This window comes from Malurus melanocephalus, unplaced genomic scaffold (genome assembly GCF_030028575.1).
Source record: "Malurus melanocephalus ecotype Western Australia unplaced genomic scaffold, MMel_1.1 scaffold_250, whole genome shotgun sequence".
Classification (NCBI taxonomy): domain Eukaryota; kingdom Metazoa; phylum Chordata; class Aves; order Passeriformes; family Maluridae; genus Malurus; species Malurus melanocephalus.
The window spans coordinates 394,077-417,409 of record NW_026623482.1 but is presented as its reverse complement, the minus strand read 5'-3'; the positions used below and the strand labels follow the sequence as shown (position 1 = coordinate 417,409).

Below are 23,333 nucleotides of genomic sequence, written 5' to 3'. Positions count from 1 at the left end.
GTAATCCCTGACCATTTCCTGGCAGATAATACAGCCTTATTTTCTAAGTCCTTAGTGTGCCTGACTTGCTCTTGTTGGGAAGCCTCCAAAGACAAATCAGAAGATACAGAATTGAGATTATGAATGCTCTGCAAAGTRTTTCAGTACCTTATAATTGGGGGGGGTGGGGAGGGAGAATGGGTGTTTGATCTTAGAACCACCTTATATTCAATCATACRTGRAATTCTCTCAAGGATTCGCAGTTCMATTTACTCCATTACTGCTACTTAACTGATGGGGTTAAAAAAAACTACAAAATCCTAACAAGGTGTTCCCCAAAAAATGCCCCATTAAAGGCAAGTCAGTACAAATGGTGATCTCTTATCACAAAGGAAAATAGATGCAAAAAGCAGTAGCAGGGAGGGGGAATTTGATTAATTGCTTCCTTCAATCAAGCATAAAAACCACATGCAAATACCAAAGAATGGTGTGAGAAAGCACCATCAACACTGCATGAACTACTGGAATACTATCTAATATTTTTAAATAGTTGTACTTAGCTTAATGTCATTATTCATACTCAGAGACAGATTCATGCACAAGCAGATACACATAAAGAGAATTTCTACATTCAATCTTTGTGCTTGATAGGTGGTCAGTAATGGCTAGCTTGGTATYTGCTAGTGCTATTGCAAGATCATCCAGCATGAATCTCCCCAGTAAGAGAAAAAGTATGCTACCCAATAAAAATTATTACAGCAATTACAAACTTCTTGAGAAATCTAACATTTTATTCTGCAACAGAACCCAGCAGRTGCCATTTTGTGTGTCTGTATTTTGGGGGGCCATGGGGTTCTCTGTTTTAGAACAATTCTGGCCCCTTTGCAGTATAGTCAAATGTTGCTTTGGATATTAAATTGAGAATTTATCTTAAATGGAAACAAACAACTTCGCTAAAAATTAGACATTTATGACTTGCAAATTACAGATACTAATTATTTTCAGTATATACAATTATGATATTCTCAAGAGGTATTAATTTTGGGACAGATGTGCTTTCATCATGTAATTTGGAAATTAAGTTACACACTCACGTATGGGAACTCAGAAGTCTGAATTTGTGTAAAGACAGGATTGATAGAAAGGAATTTTGTCTTGCTAATTTTCTCTCTCTCCCCAACCCCCACCTCTTTCTCTCTCTGATGAGAGTGAGTGTGGCCAGCAATCCTCACAGCTGGGTTGCCTTGCACTCAAAGGAATGGGGGCTGACTGCACAGTTGATGAGGATACACCTCCACTTGACTCCACCTCYTGTTTTGTCCTTTCAGATAATTCTTCCAAATCCAGTAAATTCTAAAAATTTAAACAATTAAGACATACCAACTATAAAATATGCGCAATGCTAAATACTTCACGTTCATGTCAGAGTGCAGAAATCAAGTGYTGCTAATGCAAACATCTTAAAAAAGACATTACAAATACACATTATCCAAACTGAAGGTATTAATACAGGAACTTCCATCAAATGAGTGTAAAAGGAATAATATTCTTAGGCTGACCAAATTTTCATTAGAAAAGGACAGCATATTATTACAAAAATGCTCTCCAACATGTGCATGTATATAATCTTCTAAGACAGGTGGTGATAAGTGATAAATGAAAAAAGAATACAAGAAAAATGCTGGCTAAATCAATGTCTGGGATGATATTGCTGTAGAGTGGATGCTTTAATTAAATCCATTTGGGGGTTCATACTTTCTTACGTTCCACATTTGAAATGCAGGCACCAACACAGAAAGGGAAAAGACAAGACAAAGAAGTGTTGTTTCCTCGTCCAATAGAAAAAMCAAACTGATCTTCACCCRGTGTTTTGTTTGCACTGTCCCAYAGGAGGTGGAAGGTACAACTACAARGCATTCCRAGTATCTGCTACAATTCTGAAACTGAGAATTTTATTTTTAGATGGAATTAGTTCAGTCACTGCACAAACATTCCTGTCTGGAGATCTTTACTGATAGTCATGGATTTTTGATGTCTCTTGCAGATGCCACTTAAAAAGCTAATGACTTTGTTCAGGGAAAAAGGAAAACATCTACTTGTCAAATTCTGCAGAGCCTTAATTTTCRTGTAGAAATCTGGCACACCTTTAGAAGACTTTAGAAATGTTTCTCTCACACTTTTATGGATTCAAAGCCCAACACACTCTCCTAGACTGGAGACTGCTGGATAGCTGAAACTCTTCACATAGAATAAAATGAACAAGACTGTCATTAAGCTGCTCTAACAGTTTTAGAAGGGCTACAGAGGTTTTTGGGTTTTTTTTTGTCATGTGTCATAGGACATTGCAGCTGAAGGCAGACTGAAGATACCATAATCTTAAGCATGGCATGGAAATAGACTGGGGAGGTTCATCTTTAGCAATAAAAAGGCCTTTTGAACAGTGTGTACCACAGAATGCACAGGACTAAAGCACAGGCAGAGCTGCCTCTTCATCAGGCTCAATTTACAGAAGAAAGAGTGCAAAAACCCCATGTTTGATTGARTAGAAGTAACAGATTAACTAGTGATCAGTAAAATGCAGTAGTCACGTCCATCAGCAGATGCCATATAATGAAATGCAATCTGAAGACCAATCCAGCCAGCCTGACTGATGATCTTCCAGGACCCTTCAGAGAGACCAACACAACAGATGCTGAATATGGGCCAACAATGGTCGAGAAACACAGTTTTACTACCTGACTACACACACTGGAATAAGGTKCTGCACTCAAACCACACTATCTCCCAAAGCTGGCATACCAAGCAGTTATTTGCTTAATGCCTGGGCATTAAAAAAATAATCTACTCGCATATATCACTGATACTCTGGTATTTTGCAGAAAACAGACCCTGGGCAGCTTGACTTGACTTCTGAGCAAGGCATTGAAGCAAATCCAAAACTATTTTATGAAGCCATGTCTAAYGTAACAGTATTTGCAGATGGGAATACTGTCAATTAAAATGAAGTAATACCTCTTTAATCTCAAATGACTCAAAACTTTACTTAAAACTATTTTCAAACCAAACTAGAACTACAGGTTTCATGAGTCAGGAAGAGGAACAAATGTCAATTCTAACACAGCACAGGCTGCTAAAATTGACCATGGTGTTTCCTAGGATACAGGGTATCTTACAGAAAATTTGTTGCATTATAGCTGGTACTGCTTCTCTTGGCCACCATAAATGAAAAATTCCCCAGAAGTCTCATCCAGCTCAAGGGTTACCTTCCCCTCCCACAGCACATGAATGAGGACATGAAAGCAGAAGAGTTTAGCTGAGTGGTGCTGCCCAGACTCACTGCTCTGAGGTTTTTTCACATATATGAATGTAATTCCAGGGACCAAGCTGGAAGGTCTGAAGTACTCCCCACYTGATGTGTTCAGTTCTCGAATGCTGATGCACTCACCCATTTTCCCTTGCTGCACCAAATACTGAACATCAACAAGAACTGAACAGCTGCTTACATAAAATTAAGTAAAAGTTTTTAAAATTATCTTCCAACTACAAAACTTCCTTATGGCAAGATTTTGAATGCTGAAATAATTTCTGTTGAGGAACACCTTATTTAATTTTTCTAAGAGTGTTTTATCATGAAACAGAAGAGTGACTGAACATTGCTAGAACTATTTTTGGCAACAGTCACTGTTTGAAACCAGAAAAAATGAAAATAACTCTTTTAACATGTAAGAGTGGGGGAAAATAAACACCTGCAAAAGCCATTTCCACTATGCCAAAAAGAAAAGCATTCTAGGGCAAACACAAATGAAGATTTTAATGTATGCTCTTCATTGCTTCCCATCCCCATGATTTTCTTATTCAATTATCTTTAGGAATGAGGACTATGAAAGACAGCATCCAACAAAACTGTTTACAAAAAAAGGCACCTCATGAAAAACATTTTGATTTCCCAAAAGTCATAAAATTTATTTTAAGCTTGCTTTTGAAGCCGAAGGAAAAATTAATGAYGAAGACTAAGAAACTTTAGGATAGGTAACATAGATTTACTACAGTTATCAAACAATCCATATTTTTTCYTTTTATATGCCCATTCAATTCTGAATTAGCACAGCTGGTGCCACTTTAGGTTTAGGTTTTTATAACAAGGGCTTAAAGCAAGTAATTTTCACTTTCTAAAATCAGCATTGGACCATGGATTTCCATATTAACAGTGACTTCTATGAAGACATTTCTGGTAAGCACATCACTTTTAGGTCATGAACATGGAGCAAACTTTTTCTTATGAAATGAACTATGTCCAGAGAAAACATGGTCTCGTCACCTTCAGATTTTAACCTGGTTCTCCCAATGGATGCAAGGTGCTGGGCAGTGTAAGCATTCCTGGTTACACACATCAACAGCATCAAGCATTCAAACCCAACAGATTTTGTGTACTTGTGTAATCTCCCAGCAAAAGTTCAGTAGACTAATAGAGACTCAGCCTGGTTTGGTATTTCAGTAATTAGTTAGTCCAAGTTATTATAGTATAAGGCATTAACTACATCAGAATTCCATGAGAATTGGTTGGTTTTAAGACTTACTTTATTCCTTATTCAGATTACATGGACTTTTCCTTCTTGTAATATCTTTAATTATAGACTAGGGGGATAATTTTCCCTCAAACTTTAAATTGAACATAAAAACCTAAAATAATTTAAAATGGCTCTCCAAAACTCCCGTAAAAGAAAGATGAACAACAATTCTTTCAAGTGAATTGTTATAAACSCTCTCATGAGTCATTATTTGTTATTAAAATAGACTCAAAAAATCCTCCAAATCTATATGGTATCGGTAGCACTTCTGCCAATCCATGGCATCCAGAGGACACAGAAAGCACCACCATTAATGCCATTGTGGCAGATCTCTATAGAGGATGCACAGATCTGCCCAAGATTTTTAATTCTTGGGTATAGAATCACTTAACAAATGCTGCTGCTGGTACACCAAAGTTACACACTTTGTAGTCAGTTTAAAGCCAGATCAGATACACTGAGCTGCAACTGCATCTCTCTATGCAGCACAAACCTGCTCTCCAAGTGTTGCCGAAATTCATCATTGCTTTGACCGGGGCAACAGATCAGTTCCAACAGAGTACCTTCAAAGACTGTGCTTTCTGTAATCCTCTGRAGACAGCAACATCTTGTTATTAGATGAGTGATTCAATCACCTAGGTAAACATTACACACTTGGTGGCAATCATAACCACGACCATATTTACCTCTGGGCACACTTCCTGTAACATGGTGTTCACAATACTGCCAGTTATAAGCCTAAGCAGACAATTATTGTGATAATAAGTCCTTACATTCCTACATTCTACCTACAGAGGAAATTACAAAGTTAGTTTTACTCTATTGAGGCAATCCACATTTCTTAGAACCTGATCCATGCGGTGGCCAGCCTGGGGAGCCTTTCCTACAAAGAGCTGCCAGAGATATCTAGTGTCACTAAGCCTTTTCTGGCAAGGTACCAGGCTGGGGACTAAGTACAAATTCTGCTTCTTTGCTTACGTTAAGTCATTCTCAGTGGCTAAAATCTGAAGTGCAGAGAGTGATCCTCTCTCAAGCAGCAGTGAGATGGATGCATGTCCRCCATGGCTGGTAAAATCCAGTGAGGGGAGTTAAACCCTTTGTAAARACATATCGATCATTACTTTGAAACACTTCACTAAAAATCGTATTGATGCTGGAAGTCTGAACCAAACAATTCCTTTACAGGGCAGATCATGGAGAAGTTGCAGTAATAGCGAATCGATTCCAGTTAATGGAGGCTATGAGTGCTGTGACAAATAACTGCTTACTTGTCCCCAAAATGTACTACCAGTGACCAAAGAGGTTATCTTTTATTATTCAACAAACATAAATTATGACAGGTATGTTACACTTCCATATGCTGGAACACTGACTGCCCTGTTCAACAATCAAGGTATTTCTAACTTCCTCCTGGTTAACCAAAACTTTATTCTAAACAGAACTCATTTGTCAATCTCAATCAAGGAGAGAATCACAAAATACTGCTGTGGAGGGGAGGAGGAAACTCCTCATAATCTGGTGGCAACCTCTCTTCTATCTCTTAGGCTCCCTGTAAACTGTGAATGGAATCACATTAATATTTTATCTTTCACTCCAACTGCTCCCAATTCTGCCTTCACTTGGAAGCTTTCAGTACTAAAAATAAACATTTCTGTTTCTGTATGTATAAACCAAAATGACAGTGATACAAGTTCAAACTTGGAAAAGACTCAGAAACCTATTTCCATACATAGAGAAASGACTGAAAATAATCACTGGAGTTAATTTGAAGGCAGAGCTTAGCGATGTGATTCTGCCTGCCACGTCAGCTGGTGTCACAATYCTGGCCCTAACTACCCTTCATCACATGCCCATATAATTCTAGTACTATTAGCACAGCAATAAATAAAATATTGTACTATCACCACTACTAGACACCTTTCCCTCAAGGCAAAGAAATTTCTTACCCCTATCCACCCTCCAAACACAAAAGCTTTCAATGCATGGCTGTCGTGAGAACGTGATTACAGAAGCCATTGCCATCACTTACAATCATATTTTCACCTGTTCATGGGGTGTGTACACCTGTGGGTTCTTGGCAATACACTTCACTGAGGTGTGGGAAATTCYGGGTTCAGAACAAGCCCTGTCATCTTTGTTCCCTTAAGCAAATATGCCATGCAATCCCAAAATCTGTGTGAATGCTATGGCCTCTCATAATGTTATCTTATTTGTAAGTATTTTACCTTTTTAAGTGCGCAAARTACTAATGCAAATCCCTTGAACACATATACAAGAGCCAGAACAGCAATATATATATAAAAAGTAATTCAAAGATCTTGAAGATGCTTTTATACTGCGACCTAATGTGCAAGCAGTAGACCACCCCACCACAGGTAAGAAATGAGAAATTTTGAGGGCTATTGAACACTGAATTTTCACAGCTGAACAGTATAAAGTTATTTAGCAGTGTTCAATAGCCTTCAAACTCACTTCTGCCTGTGGGTTACAGTGGTCCAGTAGAAAAAGACCGAAACAAAAACTGCAATACAGGYTGGGCCAAGACTTTTTCAGTATTTCTTAAAAATCCTTTTAAAGTTCACATCATTTTGTGTGTTTTGAAAAACATGCAGAGTTCTACAAATGCCATACACTATTAACCAGACAGCATAGAAAGAGCATTCTATATAAAAGCAGGTTTTAGCCTATAAATATATTAGCAACAATACTGCAGGTGTATACATGTATTAAAAAAAAAGGATTAAAAACCTGCTGCTTCAGGGACAACAGCTTCCCACTTCAACCAGTTGTGTATAAATTTTGCTCCTGCTCAAATGGCATATGCAACATGTTGGGGGCTTTTATCTACTTCTTTTTAGCTGGCAAAACTAATACCTCAACAGCTAAATAAGATAAGGGATTCATTTTATTGTCATGAATACTGACTTTTACAGGGCTTTTTAAAAGGGGATCTAAGAGTTGGTATTTGTTTACCGAGTGCTCAAAATTGAGCATTTGACAATTCCAGTGGGAAACATAAAAGAGGTTCCAATGTAATAATTAGATCTGCTCACTATAAATGAAATTGCACCCTGCTTAGGTAGAAAAGTTGGTCAGTTTTTCCATTTATGCTTGAATATTTCAGCTTTTACCCATTCCCCAGCACGGATGTTTCATTGATGGCTGAGGGTAACACTTCAAAAATGAACTAGCTAAACAAACTTCCCAGCAGCACTTGACAGAGCTACACCTATTCTTCCCCATTTCCAAAGCAGTACAGAATTAATTACCAGCTCTATGGATCTATTGTAAGTATAATAGACTAAAGAGCTATCACAGACACATTTATTGTAAAAGCACAATCCCAAGAGTGTCTAGTAGAGGGCCAAAACGATTAACACAAATGCTTTGTCAGATCAAAGATAAAACCTGCACCGCCCAATTGAGGAATGAATTAGAACAGTGGGTTATCTTTCAAATTAACCAGGGCAGTTAGTGAGGAAAATTTCATGAAAGTGTAATTCTTAGCCTTTGTGAATCCACACAGCAGGCATTCTGCCAGCTGACAAGATGATGAAATTTTCATGCTTAAAAAAGCCCTCTTCATTTCCCAATTTAGATTAGCTAGCGTTTCTCTCTCTTTTCATCTATTTGCTCTTCTGAAGCAGAATTTAAAAAAAAAAAAAAAAAAAGAAGCACACAACAGGATCAATCTCTCATTGAATAAATGCATTTCTGAGAAGAAATAAAATCTTTCCATGTAATTTTTAAATATACTTGCATTTAAGAGTAAGATTATCAAAATTGATATAGTTAATACYATTAAGAAATCTGTAAATACTGGAGCAACGGTAGCTATGTTTTGGAAGTCAAATATAAAACATTTCAATGTTTAATGGCAAAAAATKATTGCAGAAGTAGATATTTTCATATAAAGCCGAGTAATTTACAAAAACAATGGGATTGTAGCAGGTTTAAAAAATTCTATTTATGCACTTACGTTTGYATCTTTTTAAAGGAATGTAGTATATCATGACTGTATTTATTTAACACAGTTTCATGTGCCAAAAAGGGCAAATAGATTTTCTACTTTTAGATTTTATGGCACTTCCCCCCCTCCCCTAAATTTACACAGCCACATATAAAAGCATTTCAAAAGACTAAAAGAAACAACAAGCAACATCTTGAACACTTAAACACTTTAAAAAAAATCTGATTCAAAGCTCACTGAAAAAAAAGTACGCTTATTCATCTCAGTGAGCTGTGGATCAGGCTGAAAGGCTCTTGATAGGGCTGTCTTCATAAAAGGCAGCTCATTATGTACAGGTTAAAAACTACGTTTTCGCATTTCATGTTTTTGTATTATGCACCATTTCACAAATATACAAACAAAATGATACCTAAAAAAAATTCTTAAATGGAGCGACAATATATTTGACCCTTACAAATTGGTATTTCTGTGCCTTTCAGATGCAAGTACTACAATAGGAGATTGTTTAATAAGAGCCTGGAAGTTTCATTAAATGTTTTGTTCAGAGAGTTCTTTGCCATAATACTTCTGAGTGTCTTTATAGCTTATAGGATTATATATATTAGTGCAAACACCATTTGATGAATTTCAACTCCAGCTGTTATACAGTCACTACAAGTACTGGATGAAAGGCATAAACTAAAACTCTCAGCATCTGATTTTCTAGGAACTAACAGGACAAAAAGTTTACTTGCCTAACTCCATGAAAAGCTCTTTTGTAAAAAGAAAATTTATGTGCAATCTGGAAATTAATATTACTTTTCCAGAGTCTGAATGTATTCCACAGCCAAAAAGTAGTTTTAAACCTCATTATGGCTAGCTAGGTTAAAAGTAAATTCTCAGTACTAAAAAAAACCCTGAAGCTTTTACTCAAATGGACAAATAATTTTCTTTTCAATTATCTTAATTATCCAATATACCATGCAGTAAGCTACTTAATAGATTAATGTAAGCTAATGACAATGTTCAATATTCAAACCTTTCTGTTTCGTTCACAGCTTGGTCTTAAAGGAAGACAAAACAACCAAAATAATAAAAAGAACAGAGCAAAATATTACACCYCTTTCTGTTCTTATCAGCAACAAGAATTTCTCCTGCCCTTAAATGCATCTTTCTTCATTCAGGTTTACTACTGCATATCTTAAGCAAGTGYTTTCTAACACATTCAATGTGAAATTACTTAGCATGTGGCACTATTATCATAATGTACATACATTAAATCTAAAAAGCAATTTTCATACAAAAAGAGTCAGTGTAAACTTATTACTTAAACCTATTATTTCATAACAGTTTAATATCGTGATAATTTAACAGACAGTTGGACTTTGCAATAAAGCAACATGAGATCTCACATTTTGGTGACCTTACCTGTCCAAGTCATCTACCTGTWACTACAGTGGAAAGAAACAATCTACCCCTTCCTTGAGAAAAAATGTTTTAATTTAAATAATCTAGGAAAGTTTTGTGCTCTTTTTGATGCAAATATCTTCAAAGAAGTATTTATACCTTCAGAAATCATTAAACTTCCAGTAGAGTTTAAAAAACACTCACCTACAATTGAAATAAGAACTAATACAGAAGAAAGATAACACACACAGAAGAAAGAGAACAAAAAACGCACACTTAGTATTGAACCACAGTGATAATTCTTAGCATTGTAGCTGCTGTGTGCAGAATAATTCTGTAATACTTAAGAAAACACACAACAAATTAGATACATCATTCATGTACGGGCTAAATTTTCAGTAAAAATTTACTTTTTTGGGTGTATCGAAAGTTATGAGCACACAAAGATTATTAATGCCTTCAAAATTTATGTCCATTCTGCAGCTGTGTAAACAGGCAACATTGGACAACCAAAACAAGCAGAAAGGCAATAGCATGAGATGCTCTATGAAAATTTGACAAAAATAGCTAGATGTCAATGTTTTTAGCACATTAGAAATGCAAAAAATATTGATGTAAGTTAAAAGACATGGTGGGTTTTGCCCTAACACTGGACATTATTACATTTTTTTCCTGCAAAGCCAACCACTACCACCAGTACTTTGGATCTCTTGCACTACCCCTAAAAAAAGAGAACAGTATTAAATTAATTAACTACCTGTCTTTTTCCCCTTTTTTTTYCTTCCCAATAATTAAGAAAGATTCATAGTATTTCCCTTCCTACTGTCCTTCAAAGAATTTTCAAAGAGCTASATTTGGGTTTCCTTTTCACAGTGTAACACAATATAGATCAATTTGAGTTTAACAAAGAGAATCATATTTCAATTACATGAGAAACTGGTATCTACATATTTGATAGACTTCAAAGATTTTCCTAAAAGCACCGAGATAATGCACGCTGGTTAAAAATCTGGAAAACAGAGAGCTACCACTGTAATAATGCTGACACACACAGTTACAAAAACGTAAATAGATGATACTATCTTGACTTGAGACTGAACTGAGAAAACAAACATTCTAAATTAATGTTTTAATTCACTGATTGTTTTATTTTCATAAAGTTGGGGTTTGATGTTGCATGTTACTACCTCACTACACAAAAAAAAAGTAATGTAACAGTCACTAAAAACCCAGCACTACTTCAAAAACATCACTTTCATATGGCAGAGTATTTTCAGCATACTTACACTGTAGTATTTCTTGAGGTAGCGTCTAATATCCAACAGTAACTTATTGCTCATTTGAATCACAGAGTGGAAAGGAGGCTCCTCACATTCTGCCTTGCTGCACCTTTGCAAGCTGGGTTCAATAAATCGCCCCTGAAAACAGAAATGCAAAAACAGCATTATTACAAGAGATGATGGTARCAAAAGTTACCACAGGAGTTTAGCCATAATACATATATTTTTAAAAGTAGCAGTCTTAAAGAGCCCATAATATGTGGGCCTTCTTTCTTCCCATCATGGTTGGCCACACCCATATGAAGATCTCTCTAACCAGCAGTTTTCCCACTCTTCTTCAGGAAAACTCTTTTAGAGAACACACCAAAAAGTTAATAATTCAGAAAGTGATGCTGACAAAAAAAATTGATCTGTGGRCAAATAATGCTCCCCCACCTCCACTCAAAAAAAATTGTTTTATTTGTTTTTATTGTTTTACCAGAGACAAAGTTCTGCCCCAGTCAACTGATCAGAACTCAAAAATTCACCTTATAGATACTAATGACAAAATTACCAAAAGGGCTGTAGAGACAAACCTCATTAAAGAAGAATCCCATGATCACCTTTTATTTTCCCCAAGTTCAAAAAACAGCTCTTACAGTTTTGCACCATCTCATTCTCTTATTTTCAAAACTTTCTAAACACYTGACATTAAAATTTCAGAACCTGGAAGTGTTGTGTGAACAGCTGAAATTAAGTTTGGTGGCATTCTCACTAATACAACAACAGTCTGGTAGGCTGGACAGTTACACAGCTTCCAGAAAACTTTCTTTCAAGGTAAGACTTAGCTGTTATGAGCCATCATGGCAAAACCCCCACTCACAACACTAATTAATTCCAGGTGAAATAGAGGGGATTTCTGGCTTGGTTTCAGGATTTATTCTGTTGTTTCGTGGTGGGGATATATTTTTTTTAACAGAGTTTGACATCCACTCCTCTCCAGTTAGCCCATCTGCAACTTGTCAAGTCTACATGCAATTAACTGCCTTATTTACAGCTGCAATGAACAAAAGTCAAGGATTCACGAAGTATCACTCGATTTGTGTGTCTTTTCCTCTTRCTTGCTTCCAAAGACCGCTTTATTTTGATTCAAAAAATGCAAAACATCTGCTGTTTGTCCAAATTAACTTAAAATAATTACTTTTAATTTAGATAAAAGATTTATTTGCTTTCAGTTTCAAGGTTTTCGCTACTCTGCTAATTTGCCGATGACTAATACATACATAACATGCTGCAGAGTTAAATACTTGGCCCTCTTTCAAGTCATGATCCAAGGTCAGAGATACATTTTTTGGCAGAACTTCTCAACAAGAATGTACCCCTATGACTTTTTATTCAATTCAAAAAGACAGAAGGAAAGATAACACAGAAAAACCTTACTGTCAAGAAAGGAGGTGGGATGCAGCAAGATAAACACAAGTTTAAAGAACACTTTGTTCCAATTAATATGATTTAGGATAAGAAACTGCCATTACTATACCAAAGTTTTATTAAATAGAGAACTGGAAGTTACTAAGGTGTTAAGATAAGGATTACTTTAAAAAGTTACAGCAACAATAATTCACGACTGTGGGCAAACAGATTAATGAAGCCAGATAATCTCCCATGTTCTGCGAGACGACGCAGCTGAAATGCAAAAATGGGAAAAATATTTCAGCACTATCCTATCAGCAATTATCTGCTCCAAAGCTATAAACAGCAGAACTAATATGGTATCTTCTCCCACATCAGATGAATCCCATCTGAAAAGCTGCCCTCCCTACAAGCATTTTTCTCCCTCACCAATGAACASAAATGAAACAAAAAAACCAACTAACCGAACAATCAAAGACATTGTCATAAATATTTTCTGTTCCGCATTTGAGGCAGCAAAACTTGAATCTTTCACAATCCCTATATTTCTCCTCATCAGTGAGCTGAGCTGGGCCACCAACCAAGGCATCATTCTCCTCATCTTTATGGTAATGGTGATGGACTCTGAATTGGGAGGGATCCAGTCCTATTAATAAGAAACAAAAATTTCAAAAGACTAAGAGGTCAACCATGCAAGCAGGCTTATTTTTCATATGCTTGGTGAAGCAGATTCAAAAGAAAGTTACAAAATGTAAATTCAGAAGCTGAAAATCTTTCCTTAGCAAAACTTCCTCTATCAAACATAAATACATTCTACAATTTTTAACCATGAATAAAGGTTCACGAGACATGAAGAAATCTTCTTACTTATCTTCTTACGCAAGATTGCTTTATAAATAAAACAAGCACACTGCATTATCATGGGAGTATACAAGAGAACATTTTGTTTCTGAGGAAACCACTCCTAACGGATAGCTTTATTGTTATTTTCTTCTTAAGTTACATCGAAAATATTTCAATAAAAATGTGCATCGTTATTAAGAAACAGTCTTTAAATCAAAATGGCACCATTAAAACCAAAAACAGAGAATAAAAACCCCATTAAAGAAACGTGGGTGCACTGCTATTACCAACTCCTTCAAGTCCGTACACAACTGCCAACTCTGATTTCAATGCAGTGGTCGATTTCATTTTGGCTCAGTGGTTAACAGCATGGAGGTTTCAATCTAATGCAGTGGTTAAAATTCAGCAGCAGCATTTAAAACCGCAGCGCTGGAGACAAAGTGCYTTATTTTTGATTGCCAGAACTCAAGATTTTAAACAAATAAATACACAAAAGAAATCCCAGAAATACTGATTGAAGCACAAATAAGTAAATAAGCAAGCAAGCACGAAGTTCRCTGTTCTAGGAATAAGACTGCCAAAGTAAACTTAATAAAAATCCTCAAGTTTTSTCATCCTTTGTCATGTGCAACATTTTAAAAGTCCATGCATCTCATTTAGAGGGGGTTTTTTGTTAACTTTAGGAAAAAGCACATGTTGGGGGAAAAAAACTTAATCAAATGAGCATGTAAGAGAAAACCTTTAGGAAACTGTGGCTCACTTTATTAGTAAAACAAAAAAGATCAGAAAAGCAGTTAAAAATATTTTTAACAGACATTAAGACAAGTAACAGATTACCATGTGTTAACCCATAGCCTGTATAAATTTYACTTTAAAAATGTAGTAATTCCTGTAAGAAATGTAACAAAGACTACAAATAGAAAGTGAAGCTTCACCTTAATATAACTGCACTGTGACACTTTGAAGACAGTGCTTGAGAACAATATTCAGTTAAATGACACAAACATTACTGCATTTATAAAACAGTTGTATTATACAAAAAAGTCTGTCTTTACATAAAAAATTTGATAGGTCTGACTTTTATRACACTATTCTGAATTTTTATGTTGCAGTCTTAAATTCAAGGACAAAGAAAAATTCCATTGCCAAGTAAGTTTATTTGGTTCTTCATACATTATGGGTTTCAGTAAAATTTAATCAATTTTCCCAATTTTGTCCAAAGAAAAAAATGCCAATGCATAAGGGTAACAATTCACCTCCAGAATGTTCCTAAACTTTTATTTCAGTTCTCCACTAAAAGATAGAGCATATAAAGCAAAATATACTGCTAATAGGGTATTTTACACTTAAACACATATGGTTATGGTATCCCCAAAAAGACTGGGGGGGGGATATTTTTTAATTTTTTTTTTTTTCATGAAAGGGTTGGTAAATACTTGCTGTTTTGAAAAACAAAGAGCATTGTCTGCAACACTTAGGTAGTAGATAAAAGGTTTAGAAAGGGAACCGGAGTTCAGTATTCAGATTTTGCAAAAAAAAAAATCAAATAAATATGTAGTAGGTTGGATCTAAGGTAGTAATGGTGAAGATAAATAAAAAAATCTCAGTTTACTCCAAGTTCATGAGTGGAATGAAAAAACATCATTGCAACTTTCTGATACAGATACCATTACAGTTCAGCTAGAAATTTATYTCTGGTTGTTTCCTAAAAGGCAAATAGAGAGCAAAGTAGCTCACTAAAAGATAAAAAAGAGACAATATCTGGTCTTCAGACAAGTGCACTTTTCCAATATAGAGGCAAAACCAGTGTCAGTAAATATTAGTCATTTAATATTAATTTAACAGAAAAAGAACATTCATTATGAGAATTTAAATCACACCTATCTTGGAACTTTCTAAGGTGTATCGATTGGAAAAAAACAACAGAAAAAATATTGTTCTGAATCAAGCACACATCTAACTTTTGGTGTGCAAACAGCCACCATGAAATAAAAGGGACTAAAAATCAGGCTTTTAAAGAACATGCCTACCTTAATTATCTTGTGGAATTGGGACCTATTTTATCTATTATCTGCTTTCAAGACCAGTTAGTTGGTTCAATTAATTCATTTCAGCACACTAACTGATATCCCCTCGGACCAGGTCACACTGATATTATTTTACCTGGTACACTACACAGGGGCTCTCTGATTGGGTGGTGGAAAAAAAATAATATCTGGTTTTGGTAATTTTTAAATGAATGGACAAGACTAATCAGTGTACTTCGAACTTTTTTTTCCCCCATTACATCAAGAAAAGATAAAATCAAAGGGATTTGGACTAACTCTGACAGGAGAAAGTTTTCAGTGCTATCATTAAATTACCTGCACCAAAGGTAAGTTTTCCCAGCTCCCCAAAACTACAAGGCTGGATGCAGGACAAAGCACGGCAACACCACAAATGTGCTGATGAAAGCAGTGTGACAAAAGTAATTAACACAACTAACTAAGTTCTGGGACTTGTTCCTGAATTATTTTACAGACCCATTAAAACATTTACTAACTGGCAAGCAAAGCAGGTCACTCGAGAACCTGAAAAACGGTGCGAGATTTTTACCAAACGCAGTTATCTCAAAAGCCAACATTTTGTGCGGATCGGCGGCCTTCCCCCGCACTCGGCGGGCCCGGGGGCGCCGCAGCCGCCGAGAGGCCGAGCGGGGGCCGCTCCCGGGGCCGTTCCCGGGATGCTGTTCCTGAGGGGCTGTTCCCGGGACTGTTCCTGAGGGGCTGTTCCTGGGGGGCTCTTCCCGGGGCTATCCCTGAGGGGCTCTTCCCGGGGCTGTTCCTGAGGGGCTCTTCCCGGGGCTATCCCTGAGGGGCTCTTCCCGCGGCTGTTCCCGGGGCTGTGCCTGAGGGGCTTTTCCTGAGGGGCTCTTCCCGGGGCTGTGCCTGAGGGGCTTTTCCTGAGGGGCTGTTCCTGAGGGGCTCTTCCCGGGGCTGTTCCTGAGGGGCTGTTCCCGGGACTGTCCCTGAGGGGCTTTTCCTGAGGGGCTCTTCCCGGGGCTGTGCCTGAGGGGCTTTTCCTGAGGGGCTGTTCCCGAGGGGCTGTTCCCGGGATGCTGTTCCCGGGATGCTGTTCCTGAGATGCTGTTCCTGAGGGGCTGTTCCCGGGATGCTGTCCCCGGGATGCTGTCCCCGGGATGCTGTTCCTGAGGGGCTTTTCCTGAGGGGCTGTTCCTGAGGGGCTGTTCCCGGGATGCTGTTCCCGGGATGCTGTTCCCGGGATGCTGTTCCCGGGATGCTGTTCCTGAGGGGCTGTTCCCGGGATGCTGTTCCCCGGGATGCCGCATTCCGGCCGCAGGTGCCCCGGAGCCCGCGGGGAGTTGCGCCCGCACCGTCCCTGAGGGAAGCGGCGGGAGGAGGGAAATGGCGGCCGGTGCTGCCACCCCGCGCCCGGCGCCGCGCACTGCTTCCTTTATTCATTCCTATCGCTAGCRTTGCTTTTATTCGTTCAGATCCGTATCGTTTCTTTTATTCACTCGTATTTTTACTGTTTCTTTTATTCGCGCAGAGCGCCCAATGCGCTTTAGCAATTCTCAGTTTCTGAGCAGGTCTAGAGTRTCTCAAAAACACCCAGCAAGACAACGAAGTTCACAGGGCTCGTTATCRTATTGTCACGAAGTTTCGTCATGACTTTAATCTTAATTTTCATCTGTCCTTTCACTTCACTCCCTAATGTGAGTACAACARTAAAAAAGTCCGAATCTGAGGTAAATTCTGTGTGCCACAGGGAGAGCACGACCATCCTGGTTTCTATCTGGAGAGTTCCCCCCTGAGCAATTGCTAAACACTGCATTTGAGGCACCTATTAAAAGATTCTCTAATAAGAAGAAAAAAAAAAAAAGAAAATATAAAAAGACAATATATTTAAGGTGCTGGTGGGTTTCCTTACACGGAGCAGCTAACACAGACACTGTTTCAAAGGAGGGAACAGTACTGGGAAATACTCTTAATGACAACGTTCATCAGGACCCAGTAATGACTCCCTAAAATCAGACAGCCTTCCTAAGAAATGCCTTCCTAAGAAGTGCCAAGCAATCTAAAGAGCACCAATGTACACRTTCCCCTGTGAGGCAGCAGCACACACCTCCTTCAGAACATTATGACACAGTCTTAATGTCATCAACTTTAATCATTTGAAGCAAATAATGCTACGCAGTAACAGCTACAAAAATCCCATAGCTAATGTCTGCATATTTCTGACAACACACAAATAAGAYGTGACTTTTCTTTGAGACAAGGAGCAGTACTTACATATTAACAAAAACCCCTTATTTGAAATACAGCAAGAGAATTTCTCTGCCATAGAGTTCTTCCAGTTTAAAAGCTATAGATATCTTAAGGATTAAGTAAAATCTCTGAGATTAACGGTGATCAGATTTATTAAATTATATAACTGATCAGATTGTACACTTCATTTAGTTTTACAAACTATGACAATCCCCATCTTGTCAATCCTTTTCCTCAGAATCTTCAAGACAAAGAGTGAATGCAGGATTATGCCCATGAGGTTCTCGTTTTTAGGAACAATGAACTTCCATCTCTCAAAGGCTAGGCAGACCTCCTACAATGCCCCAAAATAAAAGGCAGTTTTCCACTTGATTCAATAGCTAATAAATATGATATTTAAGGGGTTCTCTGCAATTTTTAAGTTGCATTATTTGCTCCCGTTCTTCAGTGTTCTGAAATTGTTTAAAATTATTTGCTTTGAGCATAGATAGAACAAAGAATTTTTCATCACTTTGATGCAAGCCAAGCCTCCCATGCAGAGCTCAATTTGATCTACTCAGACTAGCAGAGTGACATGAAACATTCACCTTATAAACATTTATTGTTACAGATTATGTTAAACATGCAGCCAAGATCTTTTTCCTACAACCACTCCCCCTGTATARAAACATACTCTACATAACACAAAAAATCTGATCAGTGGAGGAAGACACACACAATGAGAGAATGCAACWAAGTTTTGGTCCACAGATATGAACCTTATATATCCTCCAGAACCCATCATTCTCCTTCAGAACCAGAAAACGTGCCTTTTTGCGACAAAATAGGAAAAACAATGGAAATTTGTATGTGTAKCATGATGAGAATACTTAGCAAAAAAGCCTAACTTCACAGAACAGTAAATAGTTTCCATATTTGCTAGTTTTAGCAAGCTGGACTCAAGTATCTTGCACTCTTCTGTATCTTGCAAAGGATTTTTGATTTCTGTGAAAGAAAACCACTTGACTATGCCTCCAGTACTGTCAAAAAAACCCTGTAAGATAACTTCAACTTGCAATGACTTCTGTACAAGTGCTGACCAAGTGCTGCATMTGAAAAACTAAGCAGAGCAGAAGTCTTGAAAAAGACCTGACTTCACTCGCRAGCTCAATTTAAGCATTCCAAAGAAAACAAAGCTAGAGAAGGTGATAACATTTTAACGGCACAGCAAGGTCAAACTGAACATACTTCAGATCTAAGACTGTAAAAGATACATACAGGTTTGCAGACTGACATTGTGGACTATTAATAACCCTCAGCTGCATGATGCTATTACAGACCATAAAAGAAATTCTCATCTGGAACGTACTACAGCGCAAAAAGCAGCACAGGCATTTGCAAACAGTAGGTGCTATCAARTGGCACAGAGTTCCCAAGATCTGGGTAGTTAATTTTGGTGTCTGAAAGGAGCCAGTCKTTTCTGAAAATCTAACCTGTTCCGAGCAAGAGCTCTGAATTTGAGCTTAACTCCACAAGACTAATAATCTTTGCCAAATAAAATAAATTAGCCTCAGAAATATTTGCTGCCTTTTACCTAGATGAAGCACAAGTTTGCTGCCTATTTTAAACCCCTTCAACCAAACCAAGAGTGCTTGACCTTTTGAGTCAGGCATACCACACAGTGGGCTCTGACATCAAGGGAAAGTTGGATACCAAGGCCTTGCCACATAATAAACAGGATGATCTGTATGGTCAGCATGTGTGGAGCAGGGCTGACACCTCCTCAAAGCATGGGAGCTGTTGAGGACACACAGCAACATCAAATGCTTCCAAGAAACACCTTTGCTGACTCAGAAAAAGCAGAATTTCTGTCTTCAACTCCTTCTTAACAACTCAGAAACGGGGATGGAAAAAGCTGCTTGTTWCATGGATTGTCTTGGGAGATTAAAATCCTTCATGGCTATCCTCATCCTGCTGGGAAATAACAAGGCAGGACCTTTCTTGCAGGCATTTCAAGTAAAATCTGCAAGCTAATCTGCTGTTACTATAGGATTTATAGAGATGCAGTTATACAGGTGAAGGATGCTGACATAACACACCATCAGGTGGTTTTAAACAGCCAAATCCTGGATCTTGGCCTTYACCTAAACACAAAATGCTGAGGACTAGTGCTTCCCTTGAGCATTACAATATCCTGAACAAAATAATTTCTGCAGAGCTGAACTTCCTGCAGACACGGGCAAAGCATAAACACATTATTAAACTGACACAGTGCAACTCTCTAAGAAGTTCTCCTAGAGGGAAGGCAGTCTTGTCAAGAATTTCCTAGCCAGCAACATTAACAACWTTTTCATGTCCCTGAATAGCAGTTTTAAAAATAATGAACTACATGTGGGATACAAATCACAAAATTTGTGTTTATCAAGGAGATCAATCAAGTCTGTTGGTTAATCACTTTTAGGGAGGAAACAACACTAAAAGGAATACACACACAGAGAATAGCACTTTCAGAAAAAGACATCCAAAAGAATTGTTAACAAATTTGCAACCTTTGCCTRGGGAATCAAGAGGCCATCACAGTTGGGTAAAAAAATCTCAATTCTAATTATYAGACATCCTTTTAAAAGAAAAAACAACTCTAACAAGAGCAATTCCCTGTTGCTCATTTGAATTAAACTTTAGTGGATCACTAACATTAGTTATATTTTTTTGACAGCACTTCTTGGTTTTGGGACCACTTAATTTCTTCATATGAAGCAGTTAAAACTGTTACCAAGGTTTAATATCTCTATTATCCACTCGGTCAATCAAATTTTCACTTACATCTAAAAAAAATTTTTTAAAAATTTGTATTCTTTCATTMTAATTTTGACTATTTACTTCCCTGGGAAGATGCCAGAGGTGACAGCATTTCTCTCTCGTAAAATGTTAGTTTTGGATGCACACTCCAGAACTCCTTTAGTAACTTAAGAAAATCTCAAGGACATKCAATAGTACTGTCATTTATGAAAAGCAGATTTTTACAACTCTGAACAAGGATTGTAAGATTAAATTCAAGTTAATGAAAACTATCCGAAAAAAMGCTATTCTGCAGTAGTCATAACACAATTAAAGTCCACACTGCTTTCTACAGGCTGTGCAACACAAGCTGYTGTTCAATGTAAAAAGACTGATCTGGGGAAGCATTTCTGTTGAGAAATATAYATTAAAACCTCTCACTTTGGATTTTGCAATTCTTTAAATAAACTGAATTTAGGAWACTTACCTAACCATGTTGCAATGAGAACAGAATCAATTCCCTCTATGGGTTCACATATTCTGGCAACTACTGGATGTATTTGCTGTGACAGGTAGTACTGAGTATCAATTGTAAGATTTTCTTGTTTTTTTAACTGTTCTGGRGCATATGCTCGCTGGTTGGCACTGAGATTTGATCCATCCTACACAGGAGACACATACAAAATAAAGTGTGAAAAAAGTCTATACTATTATGCATTATTTTAATGCAAAATTGTTACACACTCTTTYAGTTGATTTATTATGCGTCCAACACAAATCCAACAGTAGTAAAAAAACTGCATTGCTGATGCTGGCATCAACTAGCAAGTTCAAGAATGCAAAACCAGCTTGTATTATTGCAGCCTACACGTGCAAATCACTACGAGCAGACAGAGTAAACAGTCCCATCTGTCAATTCTGAAATGCACAATGAAAACACATTGTAACCATCAGCCCAGTTAAAAATACACAGAGGGCATGCATTTTGGATTCACTCTGTACTAAACCAGCATTATCATTTTGCAAAACAAGCAAATTCTAAGTGGTGGATGTCAAAACTATATCTGTTTTGCCAGGAAGTTTATATTTTTTAATGCTATAAAGAAACAAATAGAATGAATGGTCAGAGAATGGACTATTACTCAYTGGCATRTGAATAAATAACAGAGGCAACAGTRTTGAYTTGAAAGAAGAAAATTTAAAATATTCAGAAATAATGGAAGAAATGCATGGTGATATGTCAAGCCAARAGAGAAACACCACTTAGAGGTTAAAATATACATTACATTCCTCTCCAACTTGAAAGAGGAAGATAAGGAGAAAATAATTCAATTTTGGAAGGCAGTAATTAAATTGAAAACAATATACATGGTGGAATGTAAGTATCAACTCTAAGACAACAGTACTTTTTTCAAAAATGTAACTCATTTCAATCTGTAGAACTGGATTCCCAGTCCTCAACTGCACTAGGAAATTTCATTTTTAATGTATGTCAAAAATCTTAGAGCAGAACTTTAAGCAGTATTTTAGCAAGATTCCATAATAGAAGTAAACATTTATAGGGATGGGGCAGGGTGGGGGGAAGTACCACAATTGTTTTGGGTTTTTTGCTAAGTACAGTCTCTTTTTTTGTCTTTTTTTTTTTTTTTAGCAAAATTAAACTAATGCATTAGTACATGACACCTTCATTTTTTCATTTAAGACGAGCTGGTGGTTTCAACGGGGTCAGCAACCATGGACTGAAAACCCATCACTAATAAAGACAAACTGCAAGCCATTGGTCCCTCCTACTCCTTTCAGACAACTTAGTATTCAGAACAAAATTAATTTAGGACTATTCAGCTCATCCAGCTGCTTTGCAAAAATAATTACAATGCAACTCCTTCAGCTCCCTTCTTTCAACAAGTATATTCTTCTCCTGCATTGTGCCACTGCTCAGCCGCACCCGTGGCCCAGCTCTCAAAAGTCTTGGCAGCTTCAGGATGTCAGGCTAAGAACTCTCAATTAAGTCAAATACAGTATCTTTCAGTTTTAAAATAATTGAGAAGCTGAAATAGTGTCCTCCACAGAAGTCACATTGTCAAGTTCACCAGTTGGGCCTAAGAGATCCCTCGGTCCATCTAAATCAACCTACGCCTCTTTTTTTTTTAATTAGCAGAACCTAAGTGGAGTACATTTGTGAAATAATGATAAACATTTATAGGATAAACACCTGAAACCAGAAAGTAGCTCACATTTTCCAGTGTATACATCAGAGGTACTGCCAGATCCAATGATTATGATTTGAAGAGACACAGGTTGAGACTGGAAATAACAATGACACTATCTAACCAACAAAAACAATCAGCTTTCCACAAACGACACGTTCTTCACCACCAGAACTTTCTTCTGCTTAAAAGAAAGACTATGCATTTTCTTTAAATTAAGTTCTAGTTCCTAATATGAATATATTCAGGGAAATTTTACCAGCCACTATATAGAAACARTTGCTGAGCTGACCACAGTGGCTCTATAAAACTAAAATTAGCACAGAAAATAAATTATTTTAACATATACAACAACCTCACCACAAAGAAATGCCAAAACACATTTTCCCTCAGGAGCTGAGCTTTGTCATATCTCAAAACAATACCTAGTATTTAGGTATAAAGAAAGGCATTTTTACCTGACAAATGATGTATGACACTGTGTCTCCTGCCTTCACCTTTCGGCCTCCATGGGAGTTTATCCACATGGCAACATGCACATGTGGCAAGTTTTTTTTGTCAGGATAATCCTGGGGATCTTTTGTCAATGCCTAAAGTATCAAAGGAGAAAACAGAAACACAACTATGAGCAAAGTGTATTACTTCAGACAATATTACATAGCATATCTGCATCCTTCTACTAT

At 37.3% G+C, this 23,333-nt stretch overlaps 1 protein-coding gene across 3 annotated transcripts in view; it reads right to left on the bottom strand.

Moving 5' to 3' along the window:
- The window catches only part of POLA1 (DNA polymerase alpha 1, catalytic subunit), a 179,345-nt gene that overhangs the window by 85,017 nt on the left and 70,995 nt on the right, over positions 1-23,333 (bottom strand). For all 3 annotated transcript variants that reach the window (XM_057375475.1, XM_057375476.1, XM_057375477.1), the window contains exons 31-34: positions 23,109-23,240; positions 20,931-21,105; positions 13,040-13,221; positions 11,190-11,321 (exon numbers count right to left, since the gene is read on the bottom strand). In XM_057375475.1, coding sequence (XP_057231458.1) covers positions 11,190-11,321; positions 13,040-13,221; positions 20,931-21,105; positions 23,109-23,240 — 621 coding nt within the window. The remainder of the gene's footprint in view (positions 1-11,189; positions 11,322-13,039; positions 13,222-20,930; positions 21,106-23,108; positions 23,241-23,333) is intronic.